The sequence below is a fragment of the Caretta caretta genome, chromosome 3 (genome assembly GCF_965140235.1).
Source record: "Caretta caretta isolate rCarCar2 chromosome 3, rCarCar1.hap1, whole genome shotgun sequence".
In the NCBI taxonomy this organism is placed as follows: Eukaryota; Metazoa; Chordata; order Testudines; family Cheloniidae; genus Caretta; species Caretta caretta.
The window spans coordinates 104790723-104816848 of NC_134208.1; the positions used below are offsets into that span (position 1 = coordinate 104790723).

Here is a 26126-nt window from a genome sequence, read left to right on the forward strand (position 1 = left end):
GGACGGTGGGGGGGGGGGGTGGTGAGTTAGTGGTTTAAAATAATTAAATATGTATATAATTTTTTTTAACATTAGCTTTAATAAAAATTTTAAATCTGTTCTTATTAAATATATAGGGTCAGATCCTCAGCTGATGAGCTCCATTGAGTTGGAGCTACATGGATTTACATCAGCGGAAGATCTGGCCCATAGATTTTATTTAAATTTAAAAATACTATGAAGCAAGAAAGATTATTTTTTGTCATCATCCTATCTGAACACTTTAAATTCTTATACAAAGTCTTAAGCCCCTGCATGCATTATGTGCTCAGCAGGCCACTGCAGGCTAATCATTTCAAAACCCATGGAGAAGTATTCGGAGGGCCAAAGTATGGCATAGTGCCATACAGTGGTACCTTACCTGAAAGATGACATAGACACAAAAGGCACTGAAAGAACCTGGGATTTATTTTTCAAGCATGATTACTAGCACAAATCTGCCAAGCAAAGTTACTCCAGTAACAAAGTATGATTCAGGGTCAGGTAATTTGAATGGGGGAGGTGAAGAGGGATTTGGATTTTTTCTGCAACAGTGTATAGTGGATCTTGGCTGATGTGCTGATCAGAGAAACTATTTCTCAAGACTTTGTCTCTTTGGTAACATTTCCGTTACTTTTTGACATGGGAAGCATGTGGACAAGAGACAAGAAATATGTCTCTTGTCTACTATATGAGACAAGAAATACGTCTCAGATAGTAGGTTAGAACTTGTTTGTGTCTGGCAGCATAATGAGGTGCATAGAGCAGGACTGTGGGAAAGACACTACAAAATCAAAATATACATAAAATGAGGATAATTAGAGAGCAACAGGGGCTGGGAGCTGGAACACAACCAGCCAGCCACCTGCGGTTTGTTTAAGGCCTAGCACATCATGCATCCAGGAAAAAATGTTTATTGACTCAGAGAACATGTAGCCAAATTTCAGTGTGAAACGTGTGCCAGTAATTAGTAAAGACAGAACCTGCAAAGCAGTCTGGACAGATAAGCACATAAGATTTAGAGAAGTATCCAGACTCTTGAGATGAACTTTCTGAACCTAGTGGTTCAGCAAACTGGAAAACAGGTTCTCTCGTGAGATTTCTGGCCCATCCTATCTCTGATATAGCTGGACATGTAATGAGTGGCTTTTCTCAGGGAATTTCATTTCTGGGCCCTGACAGCACCAGGAAGCACCAAGAGATGTGAGGAAATGAGCAAGAGAGGGAGTGAAAAGGTGCCTGGGTTTTCTCAGACCTCAAAAAAGGCAAATTTTATATCAATTTTCAATGTATCTTTGACTGACTCCCTGATAAATGTTGTGTTCTGCCAAAATGTCCTTGCTGCCTGGCATGACTGCCGTATGTTGTTTGCAGTGTTGCTGTAGCTGAGTTGGTCCCAGGATATTAGAGAGACAAGGTGGCTCTTCTGCTGGTGAAAGAGATCAGATTTCGAGCTTACACAGAGCTCTTCTTCAGGTCTAAGAAAGGTTTCAGAGGAACAGCCGTGTTAGTCTGTATTCGCAAAAAGAAAAGGAGTACTTGTGGCACCTTAGAGACTAACCAATTTATTTGAGCATGAGCTTTCGTGAGCTACAGCTCACTTCATCAGATACTCAGAATGTCTCAGCTAAATACAAAGTGGAACAGATTGTTTAGCATAAGTAGTTAACACACATTATAAGGGACCATTTAAGGTGAAGTGGCCTGTTAACACCTCTGCAGTCATAAGACAAAACAAGAGGGTTAGTGAGTTACAGATTATTGTAATAAGCCATAACTCCAGTGTTTGCATGAAGTCCATGATTTTTAGTGTCTAGCAAAGTTATAAATTTAAGTTTCCAGTCTCATCCTTTGAAAGTGTTGTGCAGGAATCCTTTGAGGATGAGGACTGAGAGGTCAGATATGGAGTGATCACTTTATAAAACGTGTTCACCCACGGGCTAAGGAGTTTTTGTCTTTTATCATTTTTTCTGTGTGAGTTCATTTGAGAGTATAGTGATTGTCTTGTTTCACCCACATTACTGAGGCATTTAGTGCACTGGATGAGGTACACCACATGAATCTTGAAAAGTGTGTTGTGGGGGGTATTGATCATCATAGTAGTGGAGATATGTCTGTAGGTTTTGCATCTTTTGTTCTGGCCGGGTCTGGTGCTGATTGGGTTGGTGTGTCCTGATCGGGGAGGGGTGGGGGTGGCAGTTGTTTGAAGGCTGGAAGAGGGGGTTCAGGAAAGACTTCTTTCAGGATATGGTCCCCATCAAGTATGGGTTGTAAATGTTTGATGATACCCCATATGGGTTCCAGTGTGAGGTGGTAGGTGACAATCTCCAATAAAAAGAACATCACAAAACAAACTCACTGGCACTTTCTGCTCCCATGATTGATGATTAAGTAGGACTTCCTCCTAATCAGGAACTATGCTCTATGCTTATTAGTTGTCATACACATATACATTCACGTTGAGTGTGCCTATATCTGCTATCAGTTCCATACTGTTCTTTAACCTTGAAATGATAACATTCAGTTCCAAAAGGCAGTGAAGGGGAATGATGAATAGCAGAAAGGAAAAAAGATATAAAAAGAGAATGAGAAAAATTGATGCTAGTAAGCTTATGCTACTGAACTTAGGGCTATTCAATTGTCTCCTACATTTAATTATTTGATTTATAGAAAGTTTTCACAGATATCTTGATGAATTGACTAAGATTCATTAAATCAATATATTGCTCCTTATAAGGTGCTATCTCCCATATACAAAGAAACCCATCCTTAATTGTAGGTGGCTATAGAGTTCACCACAGGCACAGCAATAGATTCTCCATGCATAGCATTGCTAAGGCAAGCCAATTCTTGGCTGAGCGTGACAGATTGTTTAAATCCTTAAAATCATGTAACAATGTTCAGCTGTCAATGTATGTATTAGTCTTCCCACTATCCTTTAAAATTACTTCTAGAATTAAAGTGTAGAATGAATTAGTAACACTGGGCCAAATTCTCTTTTGGTGTAAACAGGCTTGGCTCCAATAAAGCTGCACCAATTTACACCAGTAGATTGTATGACCCTGTATTTCAGAACATTAGAACATACAGAGGCACTCAGAGGGAGGAAGAAAGCATTAGTGCCTGAGCCCTAACCCACTTTCATAGTCAAACATGCACAACCCAAGGCTGGCCAAGTCTGGGTGTAATGTAAGAAGAAGAGGGGGATGGGTATTGTAATGTATTTTCTGAAATAATGTATGTTCTAATTTCAGGACATTAGAACATATAGAGGAGCTAATAAATGACCATAATTTATGTCTGAAGATCAAACTCACGAAAAACAAAACTGCAAAAAACATCTAGAAAATTGACAGTAAAAGACTAATAGACACGATATTACAGTAGGAATTTCAAATTGAACTGAAGATTTTTTGTGTGCTCAAAGTGATGTCTGCCAGTGTGGGAAGGATTCAGATTGAGTTCTGAAATAATAGTAATTTGACTGGATATGTCTACTGAAAAGTAGTTTGTTCTTACTGGAATAAAAAAGGACTGGGTGGGTGGATCTTTTAGTTCTTTGCTAAAATATTTTTAAGGATCTCGGAGAGGGTGAGGGGCTTGTTTAGCTGATTTATTTTGAGGAAACACAAAACAAACAGCCACAGAAAAGTTATTACTTACTTCATGTCAGAGTTAGATTGAAGGGGCAGTATGGAGATTATTAGTATATATATTTGAATATTCTCCTCTACAACTAGAACCCTAAAGATTTGGACAAGTCATTTCAAATAGCTCAGGTCATACAGTGTAAACAAACAGTACTAATTAGTGTGGAGGGTATCCGATTAAGGAAACCAGATAGATACTTTGGTTTGTTTGCAACAGATCTGGAATTTTTTAGACAGCGACAACTTTGTTCCATGCAATGTTCAGAAAGTCCAGCTGGTGAAAAGCACTTCTACTCCTTGCATAAACTGTGAATAATTTTGGAAATAAAACAAAGTTTTGTTCAAATCAACATCCCTAAACCTGTAGCTGGTATGGACACCTTGCTAAAACGTGATATCCTATAAATAATTGTGAACCAAAGCTTGCCAAAATACAATAAATGATTTTAGTGGAGTCATCAATTTATGCCAGTGGTGAATGTGATCCACTATCTTTTCCCTCCTAAATTTGAAGCACCCCAATTTAACCCCAGATAAGGAAGAATGCAGAGAAGGAGTGCATCTATGATTTCTGTAGCATATCTCCTCCTTTCAAGTTGCTGCATGACCTCTGAGGTCTATGTAAAAGAAAAGAATCTGGATTTCACTAACCTTATTTTGCAAGGAGAGAGACTATAAAATGTTATGCTAAAGTAACAGATCCCAAGTATAAGTTGTTAAGTATAATGGAAGTGCCATGCAAGTGACCAGACTTCAGTCCCTGTGCAGGGAGGTGTTCCTTGTGTCAGACTGCAACTCCTTTCTTTGAGAGAGGAGTGGCCCTGCCAGACCAAAGAGAGAACCACCCAGACCTCCCCAGCCAAGGGAGATTGCTGATAAGCCTTAAGAGGAGACAGAGTAGGAAGTTTTTTGATGAGAGTATGGAAATCCTCCATTGAGGATGTTATGCATTAAAGTAGAACTTTAATTGATATTTCCCCCATGTGCTTGAGATAACATCAACATTTGAATTTCAATTACATGATGCACTATGTTCTGGTATTTTGCTACACTTGTCCTCAAAGATTTCAACTTGAGTAGGATCATGCTATGCACAATAGAGATTGTCTCAGTTATGAGATAATGTGCATCTTTGATTAGAATCTGGGTCCAAAATTTCAGTCTATTTCAAAACTGAGGATGATTTTCGATGGGGTTCTGCAGTGGTATGAGAAAGTTAAAATACTGATTGAGTAAAAGGAAGGATGACTTGGTTCTCAGAAATCTCCTGGATTTCCACCCGATTTTAGAACCAAATTCAAATTAAACTTTTTTGAAATTCTGAAGTGTTTGGATAAATTATTCCCAGTCTCAGTTAGAACTGGCCAAATAGCATGAAAGCGAGGCTGTTCACACAAGATTTCCAGGCCAGTTTTTCAGAGTCAGGAGGTTTTGGATAAGTTTTAGAAAAGCATCCTAACTTCCAGATATCTGAACCTTCTTTAAGATGAGGATTCTAAACTCAAAACTAGAGCTAGTCAGGAATTTTTTTGATTAAATATTTTCTCACCAGAAAAGGCCAAATCATTGAAACTGAAACTTATCGCTTTTTGACAAATTTCTCAACTTGAAATGTTTTTGGAAAAAGTTTCAAACTTTTCAAATTTCTAGTTTTCTAGTGCAGTCACTTTTAATTTCAAAAGTTAAGCTAATTATAGATTTCATTTTTTTAAAAAAATGATCAAAATTGAAACAAAATATTTCTATTGACCTCAATAGAAAACTCTTTTGGATTTTCAGTTCATGAACATTTTGTCCTGATACGGGCTGGGAAAACTTTTCTAAATCTAGCAAATTTTCACAGACCAGGAAAACCATTCACCACCCAATTCTATTCAGACCCTCTTGAGTTTCACACATCTCTACTTAAGAATTGTAAATTCAAGCTGGTTGACCTAACCGAAGTTCATTCCAGACTACCATGTATAAGTATTTGGCGTCCCACCATTACAGCTCATTTTTAGCATGCTCATAGAAATCTCATGGGTAATTGTTAGATATACTAGAGGAGGGTTAAGGAAGTCTCTAGAAAAACAGCAACTGCTGTTGTTGCTTATAACTTTAAGCTTTATTGAGGATTTATTCTAGCTAAATTGTCTTTTTTCTTCAAAACAATAACCCCACAGCTTTTCCTTATTATGACTTGCAATTCTGAAAGAAAAAAGTTAAAAAAAAAAAAAAAGTTCTCTGCTTGGTATGGATTGCACAAGGGTACAGTGAGTCAGGAAATGCTTTTTTTATGTGCTGTCTTCACACATACATGAAAAAAGGCCTGTCCTGAAGCTATTCTCTTTTGGAATTTACAGAGGTTTGTGAAAAACAAAGATTGAAATCCAGTCTCGCTCTTTCTGCTTCAAAATATTATTTGAAGAGGAAACTGGGGAGTTGGATCATACAGATAAGGGTCTATTTAATGAATATCTAAATCAGAGCTCTTTGGCTGCTGTAGGGAGCTATAATAAAGGTAAAATGTAGAGGGAAAACAAAATAAAAAAATCGTTTATATCCTTTATTGTTCTTCTAGGACGTATAAAAATGCAAGTTTCAGGGTGGGGTTTTTTGTTTGTTTGTTTTTTCCCTGCTCTTCTCTCCCCTCCTATTTTTTCTGCTTATTTGTTATATTAGAAATATCAGATGCTAACTTGCCTCTTTTTCCTAGAAGACTTTAGCAATTGCTGGAGGTCTGGGAACATCAGCCCCCAGTTGCAGAGGGAGGTGAAGTTCAGGCTTAAACTGCCAATAATAATTGTGCTTTCCCTTTAAAGCTTTCTTGCTCTTCTCCTGGAGGCTAGGGGGTGTTTGTGTATCTCTCTCCCTCTCCCTCTCTCGCTCTCTCTCTCTTTTCAATAGCATTCTTGACACTGACAAAGTATATGAGTGTTGGCAAAGTTAATACCAGAAATGGGCCTCAATTGCAGAATTCTGATCTGGGTTTGAACTCCCAGTCAGTGGGGTTTCGTTCTAGAGCTCTACTTCACATCTATCTGCAATTGTTAGGTGAAATATCACAGTAGCAATGTGTTTGTTTCATACTACTGTCCATTTACAGTTCTGTAGCAAGCAGACACTCATTATTTCTGCACACTTTCTCTCATATGTCTCATTGCTCCAAAGGCACCAACCCTTCTTCCTCTATTCCAAGGAATCTCTGACTCTGTCCTTCTCTGGCTTCTCTCATCCGACTCCTGCCTCTCTCTCCTTTAAGCACTTCCCCGTTCTTCTGTCAGTGTCAACCTTCTTTTGTTCATGATCGTGCACAGGGCACTTTTTGATATTGACGCCCACATTACGTTCTCCAGAGGCAGCGCTCAGTCAGTGTATGTATGGTGCCTAGGGGGAAAGACGCTTTCTAGCAAGTTCATTGTGATTACAGCTGGGTGAATGTTGGATTTTTTGGGTTCTTGGTCATATCAGGGTAAAAAAATATTTTTTAGTTGAACAGAAAATGAATTTTTTCAAAATTTTTAGCGAATCATAAGGTTGAAAAACATTTCATTTTGTGTCAAACAAAATTTTCCTTTCATTCAACTCAAAATGAAACATTTTGTCTCATTTTGAGTAGTTTTTAAATGTATTTTCATTGTTTAAAACATACATTTGAAGGAAGTGCCAAAACAAAAAATAAAAACGTTACATTTTGAAAATATCAGAACAAAAATGCTTTTTGTAATTTTTTCTTTATGGTTCTTCCCGCCCCTCCAGCCAAAAGAATTCTGCAAAACAAAGAAAAATTCACAAAAATGTCGCCAAATCTGCATTTTTCTCTGGAAAAACATTTTAGCTGAAAAATTTTGCCTAGCTCTAATTGTGATACCACGGTGATTTACAGTAGGGCAGTTGAGCATATGACATCAATGAGAGTTGTAGGTGACGAGCACATTGTGGGGAAAAATAAGGCTACTTTTGATTAGGTGCCTAAGGATTATGAGACCTAACTTTAGGCCCCCAATTTGAATTTTTGGCTGTTATTTATGTAGTTCCGTAGGCATGCATGGCACTTAATAGACATGTAAACATGAGCATGTCCTATCCAGAGGAGTTTGCAATCTGAAGGCCAAACTGCCTCTGGTTTTCATGCAAGGTCATGGTGTTGATGAGGCAGGGACAAGAAGCCTTTGCCCTCCCCCAGCTCCCTTCATGTACACTAGGGGCTGAATATTAACCCACAGAGAAGGGAACAGGAGAGCAGCTTGCTCACTTCCCTTGGGATGCTATGGCCCCACACTTTCTCCCTATTCATAACTGTGTTGAGATGGTGCAACCAAGATCTAAATTAGACATACCATGGTAAGGGATGATAGTAAAGAAAGTGTGGTGAGAAGGACATGTGTTACAATTGGGAGAGATCTTGACCTATGCCTAACACTTCATGCACATCTTGTTTGTTCCTTGCTTTTAAATATCAGTTTTGAGCAGTTTCTGGAATAAGAGGCTGAGAAATAAATTGATATTCAAGAGAACAAGCTAATCAGAGACCACATGGCAGCCGCTTAAGCACTTGATGGGCTCACTGTTGCCAACACATCTGCTTGGGAAGTCTGTCCAGAAGGCAGCTGTTCCTGCTGCTACTTGGCATATGAGTGTTCTGAATGCCATCTCAACCGAAAGGAAACGCAGGACAAAATTCTAGGGAAATGGGACTCTTTGCCAACTGCAAGTACCTTATTATATTTGTTTATCAACATTATTCTAATTAGTGAAATTTGTAACTAGTTATTTCCCTTTGAGTCAGCTCATGTTCATCTCTCAAGTATGAGCAAATAATAAAAAGAGAAGCTAAGCTATAATTTCGCTGCACTTTGAAACAGCAAGTATTTCCAGAGTATCAGTCATGAGTATATCTATTAACATATCTAGCAATGGCTATTGGGGCACAGGCAGTAGGGCTAGACTAACTCTTTGGATAAAACTAGACACAACAAAAACTTTCACTCATGCCTCCAAAAGAACCTGTTTCTGATACTCTAAACACGTTTGGATAGACGAATTGCCCAGAGTGGGCCAAGACAAGCAATCGATCTAGTCTAGTGTCCTCTGTGCAACGGTGGCCAGTACCAGCTGCTTCAGCAACTCTACACAAGGCCTTTATGGAATAGCCTGGCCACAGAGAAAATTTCTTCCTTACCTTCATTAGTGAAAGCATGGTTAATGTTAGAGCTGGTCAGAATATTTGGAACGTAACTTTTTTTTTTTTTGGTCAAAAAAATATCTTGTTAAAAAATATGAAAAACTGCTGACTAGTCCTAAATATTATTCACAAAAATTTGAGACATTTCTCATCAAAACGTTTATTGAAAATGTCACTGAAATGGTTATAGACATTTTTCATTTACCAAAAATCCAGTTTTCAGTAAACAAATAAAATTCAGTAACTTTCAATGTATTTTTAATATTTTTGACCAGCACTAGCTACTATAGATATCTATCAAAGTGTGTAGATTTACCTTATATATAAAGGAGGTAAGTCAACATGCTTTGATTTTGTCTGTGATAAGCAGAAGGACCAGAACTCTGAAAGAGGTAGTGATGGCTCAGCCAAAACCAGGAAATATGGAAGTGTCATGAAAGAACATCATTTCATCATCACATAGAGCTACAAATAACTGTGGGGAGCCTGTCCAAATGTGCACTTCCTTCGCAAGAATATCAGCATAAGGGACTGAAATTGTTACAACAGGAGGTGGAGCATTGCCAGGTTCCAGTTAGCTCTCCTCCTTTTGGATCCCTTGCCTATGGATTCTACATGTTACTTGAGAAAAGTAGTAAAGAGCTGTAGAGTGTTTGAACGCTGCTTCCGCCTCCTGCTTTTTTTCATTCATGAAGCACCATAAAATAATGTGCTTCAGGTCCCTAGTGCCAGGAATATCTGCTCTGGGGGCAATCTTTTGTGTGCGTGTCCTATGCAGTGCCAAGAAAAAGAGCAGTGGGAGTTGAAGAAACATGATTATATTTTTATGGAGATTTGATCATTTTTAATTACAACAAAATCCAGGTACCATAGACAACGGACATTTATAATCCCATAAAGAAAAGGAGTACTTGTGGCACCTTAGAAACTAACCAATTAATTTGAGCATAAGCTTTCGTGAGCTACAGCTCATTTCATCGGATGCATACTGTGGAAAGTGTAGAAGATCTTTTTATACACACAAAGCATGAAAAAATACCTCCTCCCACCCCACTCTCCTGCTGGTAATAGCTTATCTAAAGTGACCACTCTCCTTACAATGTGTATGATAATCAAGGTGGGCCATTTCCACCACAAGTCCAGGAAAAACAAGAACATCTGAGGGGGGAGGGTAGGAAAAATAAAGGGGAAATAGGTTACCTTGCATAATGACTTAGCCACTCCCAGTCTCTATTCAAGCCTAAGTTAATTGTATCCAATTTGCAAATGAATTCCAATTCAACAGTTTCTCGCTGGAGTCTGGATTTGAAGTTTTTTTGTTGTAATATAGCAACTTTCATGTCTGTAATCGCGTGACCAGAGAGATTGAAGTGTTCTCCAACTGGTTTATGAATGTTATAATTCTTGACATCTGATTTGTGTCCATTTATTCTTTTACGTAGAGACTGTCCAGTTTGACCAATGTACATGGCAGAGGGGCATTGCTGGCACATGATGGCATATATCACATTGGTGGATGTGCAGGTGAACGAGCCTCTGATAGTGTGGCTGATGTTATTAGGCCCTGTGATGGTGTCTCCTGAATAGATATGTGAGCACAGTTGGCAACGGGCTTTGTTGCAAGGATAGGTTCCTGGGTTAGTGGTTCTGTTGTGTGGTATGTGATTGCTGGTGAGTATTTGCTTCAGGTTGGGGGGCTGTCTGTAGGCAAGGACTGGCCTGTCTCCCAAGATTTGTGAGAGTGTTGGGTCATCCTTCAGGATAGGTTGTAGATCCTTAATAATGCGTTGGAGGGGTTTTAGTTGGGGGCTGAAGGTGACAGCTAGTGGCGTTCTGTTATTTTCTTTGTTAGGCCTGTCCTGTAGTAGGTGACTTCTGGGAACTCTTCTGGCTCTATCGATCTGTTTCTTCACTTCCACAGGTGGGTATTGTAGTTGTAAGAGTGCTTGATAGAGATCTTGTAGGTGTTTGTCTCTGTCTGAGGGGTTGGAGCAAATGTGGTTGTATCACAGAGCTTGGCTGTAGACGATGGATCGTGTGGTGTGGTCAGGGTGAAAGCTGGAGGCATGTAGGTAGGAATAGCGGTCAGTAGGTTTCCGGTATAGGGTGGTGTTTATGTGACCATCGTTTATTAGCATCGTTTATTACCCACCTTTATTTCCCCTTGTTTTTTCCTACCCCCTCCCTCCCCAGACGTTCTTGTTAAACCCTGGATTTGTGCTGGAAATGGCCCACCTTGATTATCATACACATTGTAAGGAGAGTGGTCACTTTAGATAAGCTATTACCAGCAGGAGAGTGGGGTGGGAGGAGATATTTTTTCATGCTCTGTGTGTATAAAAAGATCTTCTACACTTTCCCCAGTATGCATCCGATGAAGTGAGCTGTAGCTCACGAAAGCTTATGCTCAAATAAATTGGTTAGTCGCTAAGGTGCCACAAGTACTCCTTTTCTTTTTGCGAATACAGACTAACACAGCTGTTAGTCTGAAACCTTATAATCCCATGTGAGAGTAGAATCAGGCCCAAGAGTTTTGGGTGGTTTATATAAAGGTTCAGATGCTCAGATTCTTAATTGAACTGAAGCTGTAGAAGTTGACCCATTAGCAGAATGAATGACAATTGCCAGTTAAGATAAGAAGTTATAGTTCTGATAATTTTTGAGTCCTAATATAAATGTGGGTGATGGTTTTAACCACTGGAACAATTTACCAAGGGTCATGGTAGATTTTCCATCACTGACAATTTTTAAATCAAGATTGGATGTTTCTCTAAAAGATATGCACTAGGAATCATTTTGGGAAAGTTCTGTTCTCTGTGTCACACAAGAGGTCAGACTAGAATTCAGCATTTCTCAAACTGGGGATCCCAACCCAAAAGGGGGTAACAAGACTATTGTAAAGGGGAGGATCATGAGAGTGGCAGCTGCTCGCTGGGTGCCAGCTCTGAAGGCCGCACCGATGCCAGCAGCAGCACAGAAGTAAGGGTGGCATCATATGGGGGGGTCGCTTTTTGAGGGGGGTCGTCACAGCCTGAAATATTTTCAAAAAAGGTCCCAGCAAAAAAAAGTATGAGAATCCCTGGACTAGATGTTCGCAGTGGTCCCATATGACCTTGGAATCTATGAATCGTAAGGTGCTCGTAAGAGAAGCAGTGAAGCCAAATGCACTGAGAATAAGGTCAGAATCCAGAACTCCTAATTTCTACTCTGTGGTTCTGCCACTGATACACGATGTGGTCTTGGACAAATCACATACTTCTCCATATGCAAACTGGGGGTTCCACAGGCCCGGTATAGCTCTCCCTTGTTGGGTGTTTATCGGGCTGCTGTATTTGGACCCACATGCTGGATCAGTGTGCTTTTAAGCTCCCCTGGGTCTGAGTGGGTTCCAGACACTGTCTCTTTCTTTGGATTCAAGCATACTTCCTGAACATAGACTGTCATCTGGTACAATTCCTAGGGAATGGGACCCTGCAGCCCAGCTGCCCTAAACCCCACAAAGCTCCTAAGTAGTTTAAGCACATCCTCCCTAGAGCTCCAACATTATGGGTACTTTGGTTTATAGTTTAACCTTTCAGGGATGTATGATAGTTGAAACACGTAAGACACAGACCTCGCAGAGGGATTGCTAAACCCATCACTCTTTAGACAGTGCAAGAGATATACAGCTCCATGCAAAATATGAAATATCTGTATGTAATTCCCTGTCTTAGTTTCACCACCACTCTTGCGTATTCTTTTGGGATTTGGTCAGTCTCCTGTCAGGATTCCAGGTCCCCTCTCCAGGACCTCCCTTCTCCAGCTCATGGAGTCTCCTCTCACTCCTGTCCCAAACTTCCTTCCTTTTTTTTTTTTTTTTTTACACCCCCCCCCCTTGTCTCTGTGTTTTTTAAAAGCCACCATAAACAATCTGGTTCTTTATGCCTCCTCCTCTGTTTTTGCCATTGTCTACACCTCTGCAGCGAACTGACTTTACCTGCGTTGCAGCCACTCCATTGTTCCACAGTTCTCAAACTTCATTGCACCAAAAATTACTACATTACCCCAGGCAGAAGGGGGCCGGAGCCCGAGCCTCACAGCTCTGGTTGAGGGGAGGGGAAGCAGAGGCCTGCTGCCCCAGGCTCAAGCCCTTGGACTTCAGCTTCAGTCCCAGGCGGGGGGTGCAGGCTTCAGCTTCAGCCCCGGGCCCCAGTGGGTCTAACATGGGCCCTGGCAACCTAATTAAAATGGGGTTGTGACCCACTTTGGGGGTCGCAACCCACAGTTTGAGAACCACTGTGGGGTAAGGCATATTCAGTTGCTGATGATCCTTAATGATGACCCCATTCAGAGACAGACATTTAGGCACCAGTCCCCCACTCCTTAACACGAATATGATGCAATAATACAGGAAAGACCACCATGAGGCTATAAACATAGAGAGTTCATAATATCAAACAGAATCCAAAAATTGTACATAGACAGGTCTGCCAAATCATCACAAGGCCAATTATATTTAACCGCCTAAACTGAATGGTTTGTGAACTGTTTGCGCATCGCTTTGAAAAATGTACAGTGCTATGCGTTTTTAAAAAATAAAAAAAAATTGTGCACATTATTTGTTTCATCAGTGGGCTTTATAAAGGTAAGTGAGTAGATGTCAAGAAGCAGCATTTAACTAATTAATAATGGGCTTCTCTTAAGGGTGCAGTTTAGAATTCTTTGCTATGGCAGGAAGACATTATCTGCAAAGTTACCATGGTAACACAACCCACTACACGTTGCTACGAGCGCAGTGTAACTGTTGTTATTACTATTATTTCAGCTTTTGACATTTAGACTTTTTTAGACCTGAACATTTTTGCTAGATTTAAATTCATGTGTGAGAAAGTTTCTAAATTTTGCATCCTCCCGTCAGGCTCCACTGGATTACAACAGCAGTGACGCTAGCGATTCCACATTACTCTGGTGGCAGAATGCCTATCGTCTAAGGCTAAATAACTTCTACATTTTTAGGAACACATACTGAGCCAGGTCACCTAGTTTAGCATCCTGCCTCCAACAGTGGTCAGGGTGGGTACTTTGAGGCAGGCATAAAATCCACAGAATACATCTGATTGCAACCCATCCCCCCCCCCCCCCCAGTAGGAAGTTCCTAGTCCTTGTTGTTGCAATAAAAACCTTCAGAATGTGAACAGAATGTAAACCACTGCAAAGGTGCGTTAAGTCTGCAGAGTTCTACAGCCTCTTTTACTGTTCATAGCTTTGCTGAGTGGCAGCAGAATGATAAGGCTCAGGCCTGTCACACTTGCTGTTCAGAACTCTGTAAGCAGCCGTGAAACATGCAAGATCATGTCAGTTTCACAATTCTGCTGCTTGGGCAGGCTCTGAGCCCTAGCAGAGGTGCCCGAACTGGAATTATAAAATACCAAGGACCACCTAAAAGAGAGGCAGAAGTAAGGGTAGAGTAACAGAGACAAACACACATACATCTTCTCCCCTCCTATGATATGTAAGTGTTTCTGCAGGTGGGGGGGAAGAGACAGACAAGCTCTTTGCAGCAGCTGGCAAAAGGTGAAGCCTCAAATTTCCCAGCCAGAGGATGATATAAAAGGTGGAGATTCTAAGCCAGGTGTAGGGGAAGTAGCCTAGTACAACTCCCAACACTGTCCCTCTTCTTAGTGGCTGAGGAAGGGAAAGCACTCAAGTTCTTACCAGAGCATTGCCTCTGGACCTCATTGTCGCTCCTCTTCCTCTCCCTTACCTCCCAATCTTTCATATTCATCTCTAGCTAGTGGGCCTACTTAGCTCTCCAGCTAGCAAGTCCCTGGTAAATTTTTCAAGCCCTGGTTGTGCCATAACTGAAGCAGGTTATTTGGTGGAGTCGCATCTGCTACTTCCTTTAGACAAAGATTCTCAAGGATGATTTCTTGTCTGTTGTTTGCTCACGTTGGTATAATATTTTTATACAAGCCCGTGTTGTCCTTGGAACTATTTTCCCAAGGCTCTTCTGCTGCTTTTGTTCAATATTTTTCTGTTAGGCTCCTGTGATGCCAGTGATTGAGGTTTATAGCTCTTTCATTTTACCCACAAAAACTATTGGCTGAGACGTATTGATGGCTCTTGCCGACAGTTGCCTAAGTCAGAACCCTCCATTTCTCCATATGAAAAGGGGGCTTGGACAAGCCTTCCAGCTCAGTTACCCCTGGTGTCAGTCACTCCTTTCCTCTCTCCACGCTTTTTGTATTTTATAGCCATGCACACATGAATTTATATTCTCTCAGAGAAAGTGCTCACCATTTACCATACAACGGTATCTAGACTACCTTAGATTTCCAGCTTGACATATAGAGCAAAACAGTTGCTTAAATAGCACTGTGTGGTAAATGTTGACTTTTTGACTATGAGTTGTGTGAGAATAATAGAAACATATATTGTATGAACATCCATAATGTATGTTCTCTGTGTGTGCATATAGTGACCATCATCAGGGGCAACAGCAGTAAAATATTCCTTACAAAAGAAAATGGTTGCCAGTACTGTGATACACTGCAGCCTCAAATAGCTGAATAACCTGGTGAACTATTTCTAGCCCATTGTTAAGGTTTGGGACAGCTGTGGGACTTCTGAGGGTAAAGCATAGGCGTATGGAGGTGTGACTATCTTTTGGTTAATTGAGGCTCAGATAACGGAGTTTGTGCTGAGAAGCAGAGCTAGTTGAACATTTTTATTCAAGCTTTGTTTATGAAAAGGGTTTTTCCCTTTAACACTGGCTCTTCTCCAGGAAGGTTCAGGTTTTTTCTTTGAAAGTCCAAAAAGCCAAAGCCTGAATGTTTTTTGTTAAAAAGACAAACACTAAAAATTGATTATTGTTACTGCTAATGTCCTTGGACACAGACATTCTTTTTTTTTTTTTTTTTTACTATCCTCTTGGAGACAGCGTGGTCCAGTGGATAGCTCACTGAAATGGGGTCTAGTTTTCTCACTCTGACACTGATTTGCTGTGCAGTATTCTGCAAGTGACTATTTCTGTTGCCTCCACTCCCCTGCTATAAAGTGGGGATAGCAATTGTAGCCCTTCCCCCAAGGTGTGGTTCAAGCATCCTCTCTGGTACTTGGAGTGGCTGCTCCCCTCTTTTTGCAGGGGTTGGATCCTGGGTTCCTTCTTGTGGTGCCAAGGTGACGCCTCCCTGGAGTGAGATCCAGGGGATGCTGTCCTTTGGGAAAATGAATAATGCTACCACTGCAAGCAAGGAGTATAAAACCTAAGTATGCAAGAAACAATAAATACATCAATACAAACCACAGGGTGCCAACTCCATGGGTGCTCCGGGGCTCAAGCAACCCCAGAAAAAAAAATAGGGGGTGCTTAGCACCCATCAGCCACAGCTGTTTGGCAGCTGGCAGGAGGTGCTCGTTTGAGGGCGGAGAACAGTGTGCAGAGGGGAAGCTGCCAAGATGCTATAGTGATGGGCTGCAGTACAAAACCTGAAGTTTTAGTAAAATAGTATTTTAAAGACTGGAAGTCTTCAGACGACCATTGTAGAAATGCTGCATCGGGTGCACACTTTTAGCATCCTGTGAATTGTTGTCATCCGTGAAGTATCAGATGGAGCCGTGTATTAAATAGACTAAATAATAAATGCAACGGAGGGTGAGAAAACCTGGATTTGTGCTGGAAATGGCCCAACTTGATGATCACTTTAGATAAGCTATTATTACCAGCAGGAGAGTGGGGTGGGAGGAGGTATTGTTTCATGGTCTCTGTGTGTATATAATGTCTTCTGCAGTTTCCACGGTATGCATCCGATGAAGTGAGCTGTAGCTCACGAAAGCTCATGCTCAAATAAATTGGTTAGGCTCTAAGGTGCCACAAGTACTCCTTTTCTTTTTGGAAAAGGAATGTTTCTCCTGCTTATTTACTGCATTCGCAGCAGCAGCTCAGTAACGGCTGCTTAATTCTTCTCTTGTCCCATCTCCCCACTTTGAAAGGACCTTGACACCATGACTGCAACCAGATTTTGGTTCTTGTCATGCAGCTGATGTTCCAGCAGCAGCTGTAAGTTGTCTGCACTGCCAGCATCTCCACCCTTACTGACAGTTATGTAATAAGCCACACACTCCTGTTACCTAGCACAGGTTTTTTGTTTTTTTATTAAAAAGAGACAAAGTAAGATGCCAAGTGGGCAGAAGATTCATTCAGGATATGTCTCCCCTGGAGAGCCCAGTGCTGCCGCCAGACTTTGGGTCTGACAAAGATGCAGCTTTTTCTGTTTGTAACAGTGAACATGCCTGTGTGCTAGCTTATGTCTTCAGCCTCAAAAAATAAACGAGAAACAACTCTTTTTATTTCCCCTCACCTTGTTTGTTTCCCTTTGAAACACAATGAAGATGGAACAGTGATCTGACTCTAAGCTGTCAAAATTTCCTGTCCTGTTTTCACAGGATCCTTCCTTTCGCTACAAAAAGGTGATTGCAATGAAACCCAACTAATTGTATTAATTGAAGAACAATTGCTTAGCTTTATTTTCAGCTTGAAGGCAAATAGCTGGAAGCTTACACAAGAGAGCTAGCAAATGCATTTTGCAGCATCACTGCTCTTCCTCCATGTGAAACTCAGGTCTGCTAGCACTCCTGATTAAAGAACTGGAGGGGCACAGGCAGCAATATGAAATTTGGACTAACACAGACCAATCCATTCCCCTCCAACGGCTGCATGCTCAAAATCTCCAGCAGGTAGACACATCACTATACACAATTTGATCACTAGCTCAGCAGGTGCTGTTAGATGTAGAGGTGCAGTGAATTGATGATAGGCCTGACAAAGAGTTAAAAACAAACCACCACCACCACAACCTGGCAGTTTGCAATAAACAATGCTTATCCCCAGGGAATTAAACATTTTTTGCTGGGATGTATGTCTGCTACCTACACCTGGCTTCTTGATAGACTTCTCACCACTCCTCAGCACTTCCACTGAATGCACATGTACTTAATTAACAGGTATCAAAAAGACTAAGTGTTTTCACAATCAGAGATTTTAAAAAATGTTATATGTTAGTACAGTTACTTTAGGAGCGGGCAGGCCAATTCTTTTTAGAGTTACCTGATAGCCCTCAGTAATCTTCATAGAAAACTAAAAAACTCAGAGGGAGACTGCTCGGAATTTAGCTATGTCCAACTGCCAATTCCAGGACAGATTTGGCCACTCCTACCTAACCTTAATGGTACTTTACTTTTCAAGTAGTCTCATTAATTTCAGTGGTGCAGCTTGAGGAAATAATAAGTTACTTGTCAATGTGAATAAAGCAGTGTTGCCTAGTCTCACTATCTTATTCCAAACCTGATGGTATTTAGTTTTTTTTCTTAAAGCCTCAGCTCCTGGAGTCATTCTATTTTTTTTTTTTTGAGAATGACAGCTTACTTTTTTTAAATGAACATTTCGAACTTTCATTGTTGCAGAGAAAAGCTTGAAAACATCACCTGAGTGCACCCTAAAGGCTCAAAAACACAAAGGGAAAGGAAAAGAATCATTTTTTTTAATATCATGATTTTTAAACCAGTTTCATTATATTTGGAGGGCTGATGAATGATTTTTGAACATAGGGGGTTGGTAATCCTGGTAAAGGTGGCAGCATCTGTCTCCCTGTGTCTGTGTAGTTTAGACTGTAAAGTCTTTAAGGCAGCACACTCTGTTCTGTGAGTCATGTACAACACTGAGCACCCTGTCAGCAGTGAAATAACAATTATAAGCCTATTGGTATAGCTGGGATAAGAAACTAGATTTCTGCAATGCTCCTGAAGTGATGTGAGTCTATTCACTGGATAAGCAGCTGTTCAGTAGGATGGCTACATCTTTTCTGCTATATTCCAATCATATCAGAGGATTGAGTTGTACTGCACTACCTAGCTCTACGAGGAAGCCATGTGAAATGGTATTTGAAGCGTGGCTTTCCTGACAGAGGATTGTGATGCTATCAATTTGGTTGGCTAATATTACACAAGACAAAAGGGTGGACACCCCTTCTAACATCTGTGGGGGGTTGTGTTTTGCAGGAGATGCACGGGTGAGAGGTCAGACAGGGGTTCTTTCTGAGCGCCGTGGTTCCTATCCGTTCATAGACTTCCGTCTTCTCAACAGTAAGTGCAACCCCTCCCTCAACTAAATTCCCACTGGGAATGGATTTGTAAAGGAAATTTAAAAACCAAAATAGTTATTAAAAGTCTATGACCCAAGGATCATTGCACCACATTCAATGACCGACTTTCCTCGTTCGCTCAATGGGGAATGTACCATAATACTGTTGTTCCCACCCAGTTTGAGCATGAAATGTTTTGACTAATGACCACTGTCCATACTGCTTACCGTTGGTCAGATAAATTCGCACTTTAATAGTGGTGTGACAGCTGCCATCGTGGCCAACCCCAGGGATTGAACTGGGGACTTCCAGAGTTAAAAGCACCTAAAGATCCAGACTGACCATCTGAGAGCTTTAACAGCCTCTCACCCTTTCTGGTTTTGGGGAAGCATAACATACACTGAGCAGTGGGTTACAGTGACATTAATTTTGCGAACAGTCAGAGCCCCGTGCAAAACCCAATGGAGTCTTCCCATTGACTTGGATTTTAGATCAGGCCTATAGTGAGTATCTGTCAAAAAATAGCTATAACTTCATTTTTATTAAAGTTATTAATCTAGCATTGTTGTGAATAATGAAGGACACAGCTAAAAAAAGCCCCTGTTCTTTTTCACCTGACCTCTCTCCATTTATCCAAACTACAAGAGTGCTTTTTCTGTCTTCTCTCCTTTAGAGATATTCCTGGGAAATGCCCAGTTATTTCACCCCAGTTACCCAGTGTGCAAAGATGAATAAAGATACAAATTTCACTCACAATTCTTTGGTCTTTGTATTCAAACAGAATACAACACGACTCTGACATTCAGACACAAGCAGGGCTTGGCATAAATCTTATGTATAGCACAGGTCATTTGAATTTTACCTTTTGAAACAACACTTGTTAACAGCCTTCATCAGAATAGACTCGATCTCCAACAGTGGCTTAGTGATTTAAGTTTTAATCTTCTGGTGATTACATTTTTCATTAAAAAGCACTTATCAAAACTAAACTTTAAACCCTGTTTGCTTAACTGCTTCCCAGAACTCCTAGGATCTGAGGAATGGGAGGGTTGAAAATAGGTGGGCCTGGAACAAGTTCAGGAAGAGAAGAAGGGAAGTAGGAAGAGGGGAAAACTCAGACCTCTGATGTGCTGGCACTTATGGAAGCTGGCAATGCTGCTACAGTCTGGTAAAGATTTTAGTTTTGGAATCATTATCTATTTTCTGCTGCCTCCACAGTTAGCTCAGACCAACTGCTGCCAAATCTTGTAGACTAGAGGTAGTGCTGAGGTCAGAAGTCCATCAGAATGTTGGGTGTAACTCTGAGCTAGGGAGACATAGGAGATGAGACAAATCCAGAAAGTTGCCCAGACCAACCAGAGGATATGAGACCCTTGCAATATCATTAAAGAGATGGGCTCTGTAGTGGAAGAGAACTTGAATCAGGTCTGGGGAGTAGCAAAGTACTGGGAAAGAACAGACAGAGTTAGAAATCCAGCTGTAGGAATGAGTTAGAAACTTAGCTGTACTCACAAGGCAAGGAAGAGCAAAAAATAGGGGTAAAAAAGGGCACTTGGGAGGGAGGGAGAGGTACTTACATTTTTTTGAAAAGTATGTTCAAGAGTCTGTAACGATGCTGGTTCTGGCGGGACCCAACTAAGAGTGCCATTTCAGGACAAACTGCTTAAAGCAGGGCAGTTACAGCCCAAGGCTGGGGTTTTTCCACCTCTAAGGCAAACCAAATCAGCCAAACAGAGCAGACTTTGGTCTCGCCGCACTGGCTAACCACAAGTAACACAAGCAATTCTCTTAGAAACTCCAGTTTCCCAGTATCTCCACCAGTGCCACTCATTATGGGGATAAATGGTTATGAAAACCAGTACCCCAGTAAAAGAAAAAAGGTTCTCTCGATCCCAAAGGATCAAGCCCCAGACCCAGGTCAATATACAAATCAGATCTTACCCACAAATCACACTGTTGCCAATCCTTTAGAATCTAAAATCTAAAGGTTTATTCATAAAAGGAAAGAAATATAGATGAGAGCTAGAATTGGTTAAATGGAATCAATTACATACAGTAATGGCAAAGTTCTTTGTTCAGGCTTGTAGCAGTGATAGAATAAACTGCAGGTTCAAATCAAGTCTCTGGAGTACATCCACAGGTGGGGTGGGTCATTCAGTCCTTTGTTCAGAGCTTCAGTGTAGCAAAGTCCCTCCAGAGGTAAGAAGCCGGATTGAAGACCAGATGGAGGACCTGCAGCAGCTTTTTATATTCTCTTGCCATGTGATCTTTCTTTCTTTGTCCCAAAGAGAAGCTGTCCATCACATGGCCTGGAAAAACCTCAGAGTTCTGTCCATAAGCATGTCCCTGCATGCCTTGCTGAGGCGCAAGGCGTGTCTGCCTTCTCTCAATGGGTCAGTTGTATAACTGATGGTCCTTAATGGGCCATCAAGCAGGCTAGGCAGAGCTGACACCAACTTGTCTGGGGTGTCACCCAGAAGCATAGCATAAATTTGAAATACAGACAGTATAGAGCCAATATTCATAACTTCAACTACAAAATGATACACACATATAGACAGCATAATCATAATCAGCAAACCATAACCTTGTCTTAGACACCTCATTTGACCCCCTTTACATAAGATTTGGTGCCACTACAGGACCTTGATTGCAATGATGATCTATACAGTCCCAGATTATGTCAATAACGTCACAGAGCCCCAAACTTATTTCTCAGAATTCTCAGCTGAAACTTGTTTAATCAGACCCAGTTCACCTGGCCTTGGTTATAAACCAGTTTACAAGAACACCAGCTGCTGAGCAAATTCCATTGTCCCAGCTTTCATTCATGCAGTGACAGAAGTGAATAAACGTTCACATTTGACTCTGCCTGAAGTATTTCATTTTTGTTTTCAATTTTATTTCTTTATTTAGTAGTCCCATGAAACTCTCCTGCCCTCCCCCCCCCCCCAAAAAAAAAAAAAAAAACCTTTTCAAATTGTCTTTTTGAACTTTTCTGTTGAAGGTAGGTTTTCTTGCCAGGGTGGGGGTCCTTCAACTAAATCCTGATGATTCACTCTTCCAGTCCAGGAAGGTCCAGCATGCACCAAGGGAGGGGGTCACCACAGAGAACAGCATTGCTGCGATGGCTCAAGGAATAAGGAGCTCAGCTTGACTTTTCTAGCACATGTGGCTACCCTATGTAATTTAAAAAAGAGGTGTCTTTCTGTATGTTGCATCTTCAAATTCAGAGGAGTTGCCCTGCTAGGTTATATAGCAGCAGTCATTTTTGTTTCATTTCAGATGCTAAACGTTACAGAGCAAGTCAGGGTGTTCTCTCTCATGGCGACTTTAACTTGTTCTTTCTTTGTTGTTTCTCTTTAATCTCAAATTAGTTATTGGGTATGTCTACACTGCAAAGGTGTGGTCTTAACTCAGATTAGCTAACCGCATTCGCTGTCTCGGGTTAAAATAGCAGTGAAGACATGGCAACTCAGTTTTTTAACTCGGGTTTGCAGCTTGAGTTCATCGCCATGTTCCCATATGGACCCTAACTTGAGCTGGTACAGGCCTGAATTGCCATGTCTTCACTGCTGTTTTAACCCGAGACAGCTAAAGCAGGTTAGTTAACCTGAGTTAAGCACACACTTTTTTGTTTGTTTGTAGTGTAGATCTATTTTAGACTGAAAAAAAAAAATCTCTGTTTGACCTCCGTGAATGGGAAAAGGTAGCAGTCTTGAAAATATGGAGGGAACCAAAATCAGATTTTTGCGTATTCACTGTTATAGTCTAAGGGACTGACGATAATTTTTTAACGTTTTAATCCAAAATAAGGTGAAATCTCAACACTAGACCACTGATGTTGCAAATGAAGAGTGCACTGAGCCTGTCTCACTCGCTGTGCACGCATCTGTGCCTGGGATGTACATAAGCTTTTATTTTGGCCTCACCCATGCTCACTAAATGGGGCCTGTGTATTTAACATATACTATAAGTACAGCGGGAACATTGGTTAAAAGAACTTCCTCTTAAAGGGGAACAAGCAGTGTAAACAGAATAATCTTGTGATACTACTACATAAAGTGCCAGGATTAATACTATTGAAAGGATTTGGCACCAAGAAATGTTTTCTTATGTAGGTATAACCAATAGGCAGCAGCGCTACGTCTAAAGTAATACTTGCACTAAGTGAGAGATTAAGGCAGAACAGACTTTACTAGAAATATATTCAATAACCAGAAAGACACATTATCACAATCCTTTCTCCATGATCTAACTTCTACAAATTCAGATAAACAAAACTTAAACTCGAGCTACACAGCACCATCTAGCAACCCTAAATAATATTACACCCCCATCTCACAAAAGAAGAGAGAGAGAAAAATTAAAGTTTATTATTAAAAAAAGATGTGTACATTCTTAAAACAAATATTTCAGGACACTGCTATTTAACATAAGACAATATTACTCAAATATAGCCTTTATGTTTATAGATTAGTCACTTGGGTGGATTTTCTTTCCATCATGGCCAGCATGGGTTAGGATCAAGGCTGTCTGTGTCTTTTGGCTTCTTTGGATTCTGGCACCAAAGTTAATGTATGGTCAAAGGTGTCGTAAAATCCTGCTGGAAAAAGAAATTGCATCGATTCTGAAAACAGATCTGATAGGGTAGAACTCAAACCAACTGGATTACAGTTAGCTTCCTGTTGTGAGCTGATGTCTGTGATGATGTCTAAACATTCTTCCAGTGTCCCGCTATATCAGAGAGACATTTGGTGTGTGTAACTTGGGGCCAGGATTGTGCATGCACATTTTCTCTCGCATGCCCAGCTGGCGGAGAGGTAAGGCTTTAGTGTTCCTGTGACCAGAGTCCCAGGGGAGCCGACTGAGGTCACTCAACTAGGGTGAACTGCAAAGAATGGGGCAGACAATCCCCAACACTGGTGGATATTCCAATATTTAGATTTACCAAGCCAGCACAAAACAGCCTCTATAATACCTCACTGGTTACCCAGAAGCCAACAACATAGTTCCTTCCAAAATAACCCAGCCTCAGGCTTCCACCCAGACACCCAATTCAAATATGATGAGGATCACTGAAAATCTTATTCATCATACAAAAAAGTTCTACCAATCCCAAAGGATCAGACACATTACTTCCCACGTTAATGAATATTCCAGATCTTACCCAAATACCTGCTTACAGCCAATTCTTATTAACTAAACTAAAATCTATTGAAAAAGAAAAGATAGAGAGCATTGGTTAAAAGATTACTGTACATACAGACATGAATACAGTCTTGAGATTCAGATTCATAGCAGAGAGGGTGACCTTTGTAGTTGCAAAGAGTTATTTCAGCAATAGTTCATAGGTTATAGTCCAATGTTTATATTTCAGGGTAGTCCAGTCAGAACTGGACTCAGTCCTTATGGCTTTGGCTTCCTCTGCATAAAACCTCAGGCAGATCTGAGATAAAAAAGGATCAGGACCCAAGGGTCTTTTTTACAGTTTTCTAGCAGCCACTTGACTGTACAGTCCTGGGTGAACAATAGGCTTTCGATGTAACCTTCTGTTTCTTAAACTTCACCCGTAATTAACTACATGGATTAACATAAGGTAATTTATCCATGAAGCAGTTCATCACAAACTTTAGAGAGACACATAGACAATGACATTATTGCATCTAAGATTAATCTAAATGTTAATATTCCCTTTTGATCTCTGAATCATCAGCTATAGTGACAGACAGGAACTGTCTGTTTACATGGTGAACATTTAACCAACTATAATTAAACCCATACAATTAGTATCACCTTTAATTTTCTACCAATACAGGTTTGCATTTCAAAGTTCTAGCCAATCTAGCATCGAATGGCCCTAATTACTATTCACATACTTTCTAACATGTCTTTAAAGGTGGGCTTTGGGTTAGTTAGCCTGCAAACAGTTTAACCCTTTCTGGCCACGCATTACACTTTGTATAAGATTTGTTGCAATTATATAACAGTGGTAGCAATAATGATTTGCATGGTTAAATTTTAATTAGACAACGTCACAGTTCCTCTTGTAATTTCTGCCCTCACAAATGTATATAGCCTTATGCTTTTCTTGAACTGTAGCTGGGCCAGTGACCTTTAGCTTTAAAAGTTGATTTGTGGAGGACAAAATTTAACCTAAATGATGACCCAGTAGTTGATCAGGTGATCCCATGCCATCAGCTAGTGTGCTCCTGTGCTCTAGCATAGCTACATATATGTCCTTGTCTTAAACTACTGGTTCCCAACAACTTGCAAGGGCTTATGGCACCACCTGAATCTCTATGCAATAGTGTAGGCAACAACGATTTTCGACCCAAGACTTTCATGTGGCACTGAGTAGCAACTTTCTCTCATATCATCACTATTGGGGGTGAGGAGGGTCTGGTGGCTTTGCAGTCCCCACATTCATTTCAGGTTTCCTATGAGGCAAAGCAGGCCATCCACTTTCCCATCCTGCATTAGTGAGACAGGAAGGCTGCCTGCTCCTGCTGGCTAACTGGACTGAGGGATGCTCCAGAACACCTTGCATGAGTAGCCTGGGCAACCTGAATATTATTCTGGGGGCCTGTGACCAAAACCCAGAGATTTTGGTTTGCTAAAGTCATATAAACGGAAGCCAGTGAGTTCTGCACAGCTCTATTTAAGGGAGGTTCATAAGAGAATTGGGGAAGGAGTTTCCCCTTGAAATAAATTACAATCAAACCATACCCTAAAATGGAATGGTGAGTGAGAGAGAGAATGTCACGGTTGTTTTCTTTTTTCATCCTAGATGAGTAAGTGACCTAAGAAAGACAGGAGTTGAAAGTAAAACTGTAGAAACATAATTTTCCCAAAAACTCCACAGAAGTAAAAGAATAGACTGGAGCAGTGTTGAAATACTGTGGAACAGCAAAATCAAATGTGTAAATGTGCTAGAGTTAGGTCCCAAACAAAACCCCACACATTTTAAGAAAGTTTCTCTGTGAACTTTGCAGGTTAGGCCCGTATCTGAAACTAACTCAGGCTAATTTCACAAAGGCAATTAGAGGCCATTTTGCTTTTTACAAGCTACTGTATTACCGCCAAGCAGCCACAGAAGAGTAGATAATCTGAATATTGTGTCTTGTAAGCATTTGGAGCTTTATACACTTCCGCAGTGAAAATTAACTTAAA

The 26126-nt window shown here is 40.7% G+C and overlaps 1 protein-coding gene across 4 annotated transcripts in view; it reads left to right on the top strand.

Annotated features, from left to right (window-relative positions):
- PDE7B (phosphodiesterase 7B) overlaps window positions 1–26126 on the top strand; it is a 281977-nt gene that overhangs the window by 203757 nt on the left and 52094 nt on the right. For 3 of the 4 annotated variants that reach the window (XM_048844464.2, XM_048844465.2, XM_048844463.2), the window contains one exon: window positions 18871–18954. The exons of the other annotated variant lie outside the window; for it this stretch is intronic. In XM_048844464.2, coding sequence (XP_048700421.1) covers window positions 18871–18954 — 84 coding nt within the window. The remainder of the gene's footprint in view (window positions 1–18870; window positions 18955–26126) is intronic. 4 annotated transcript variants of the gene reach the window in all.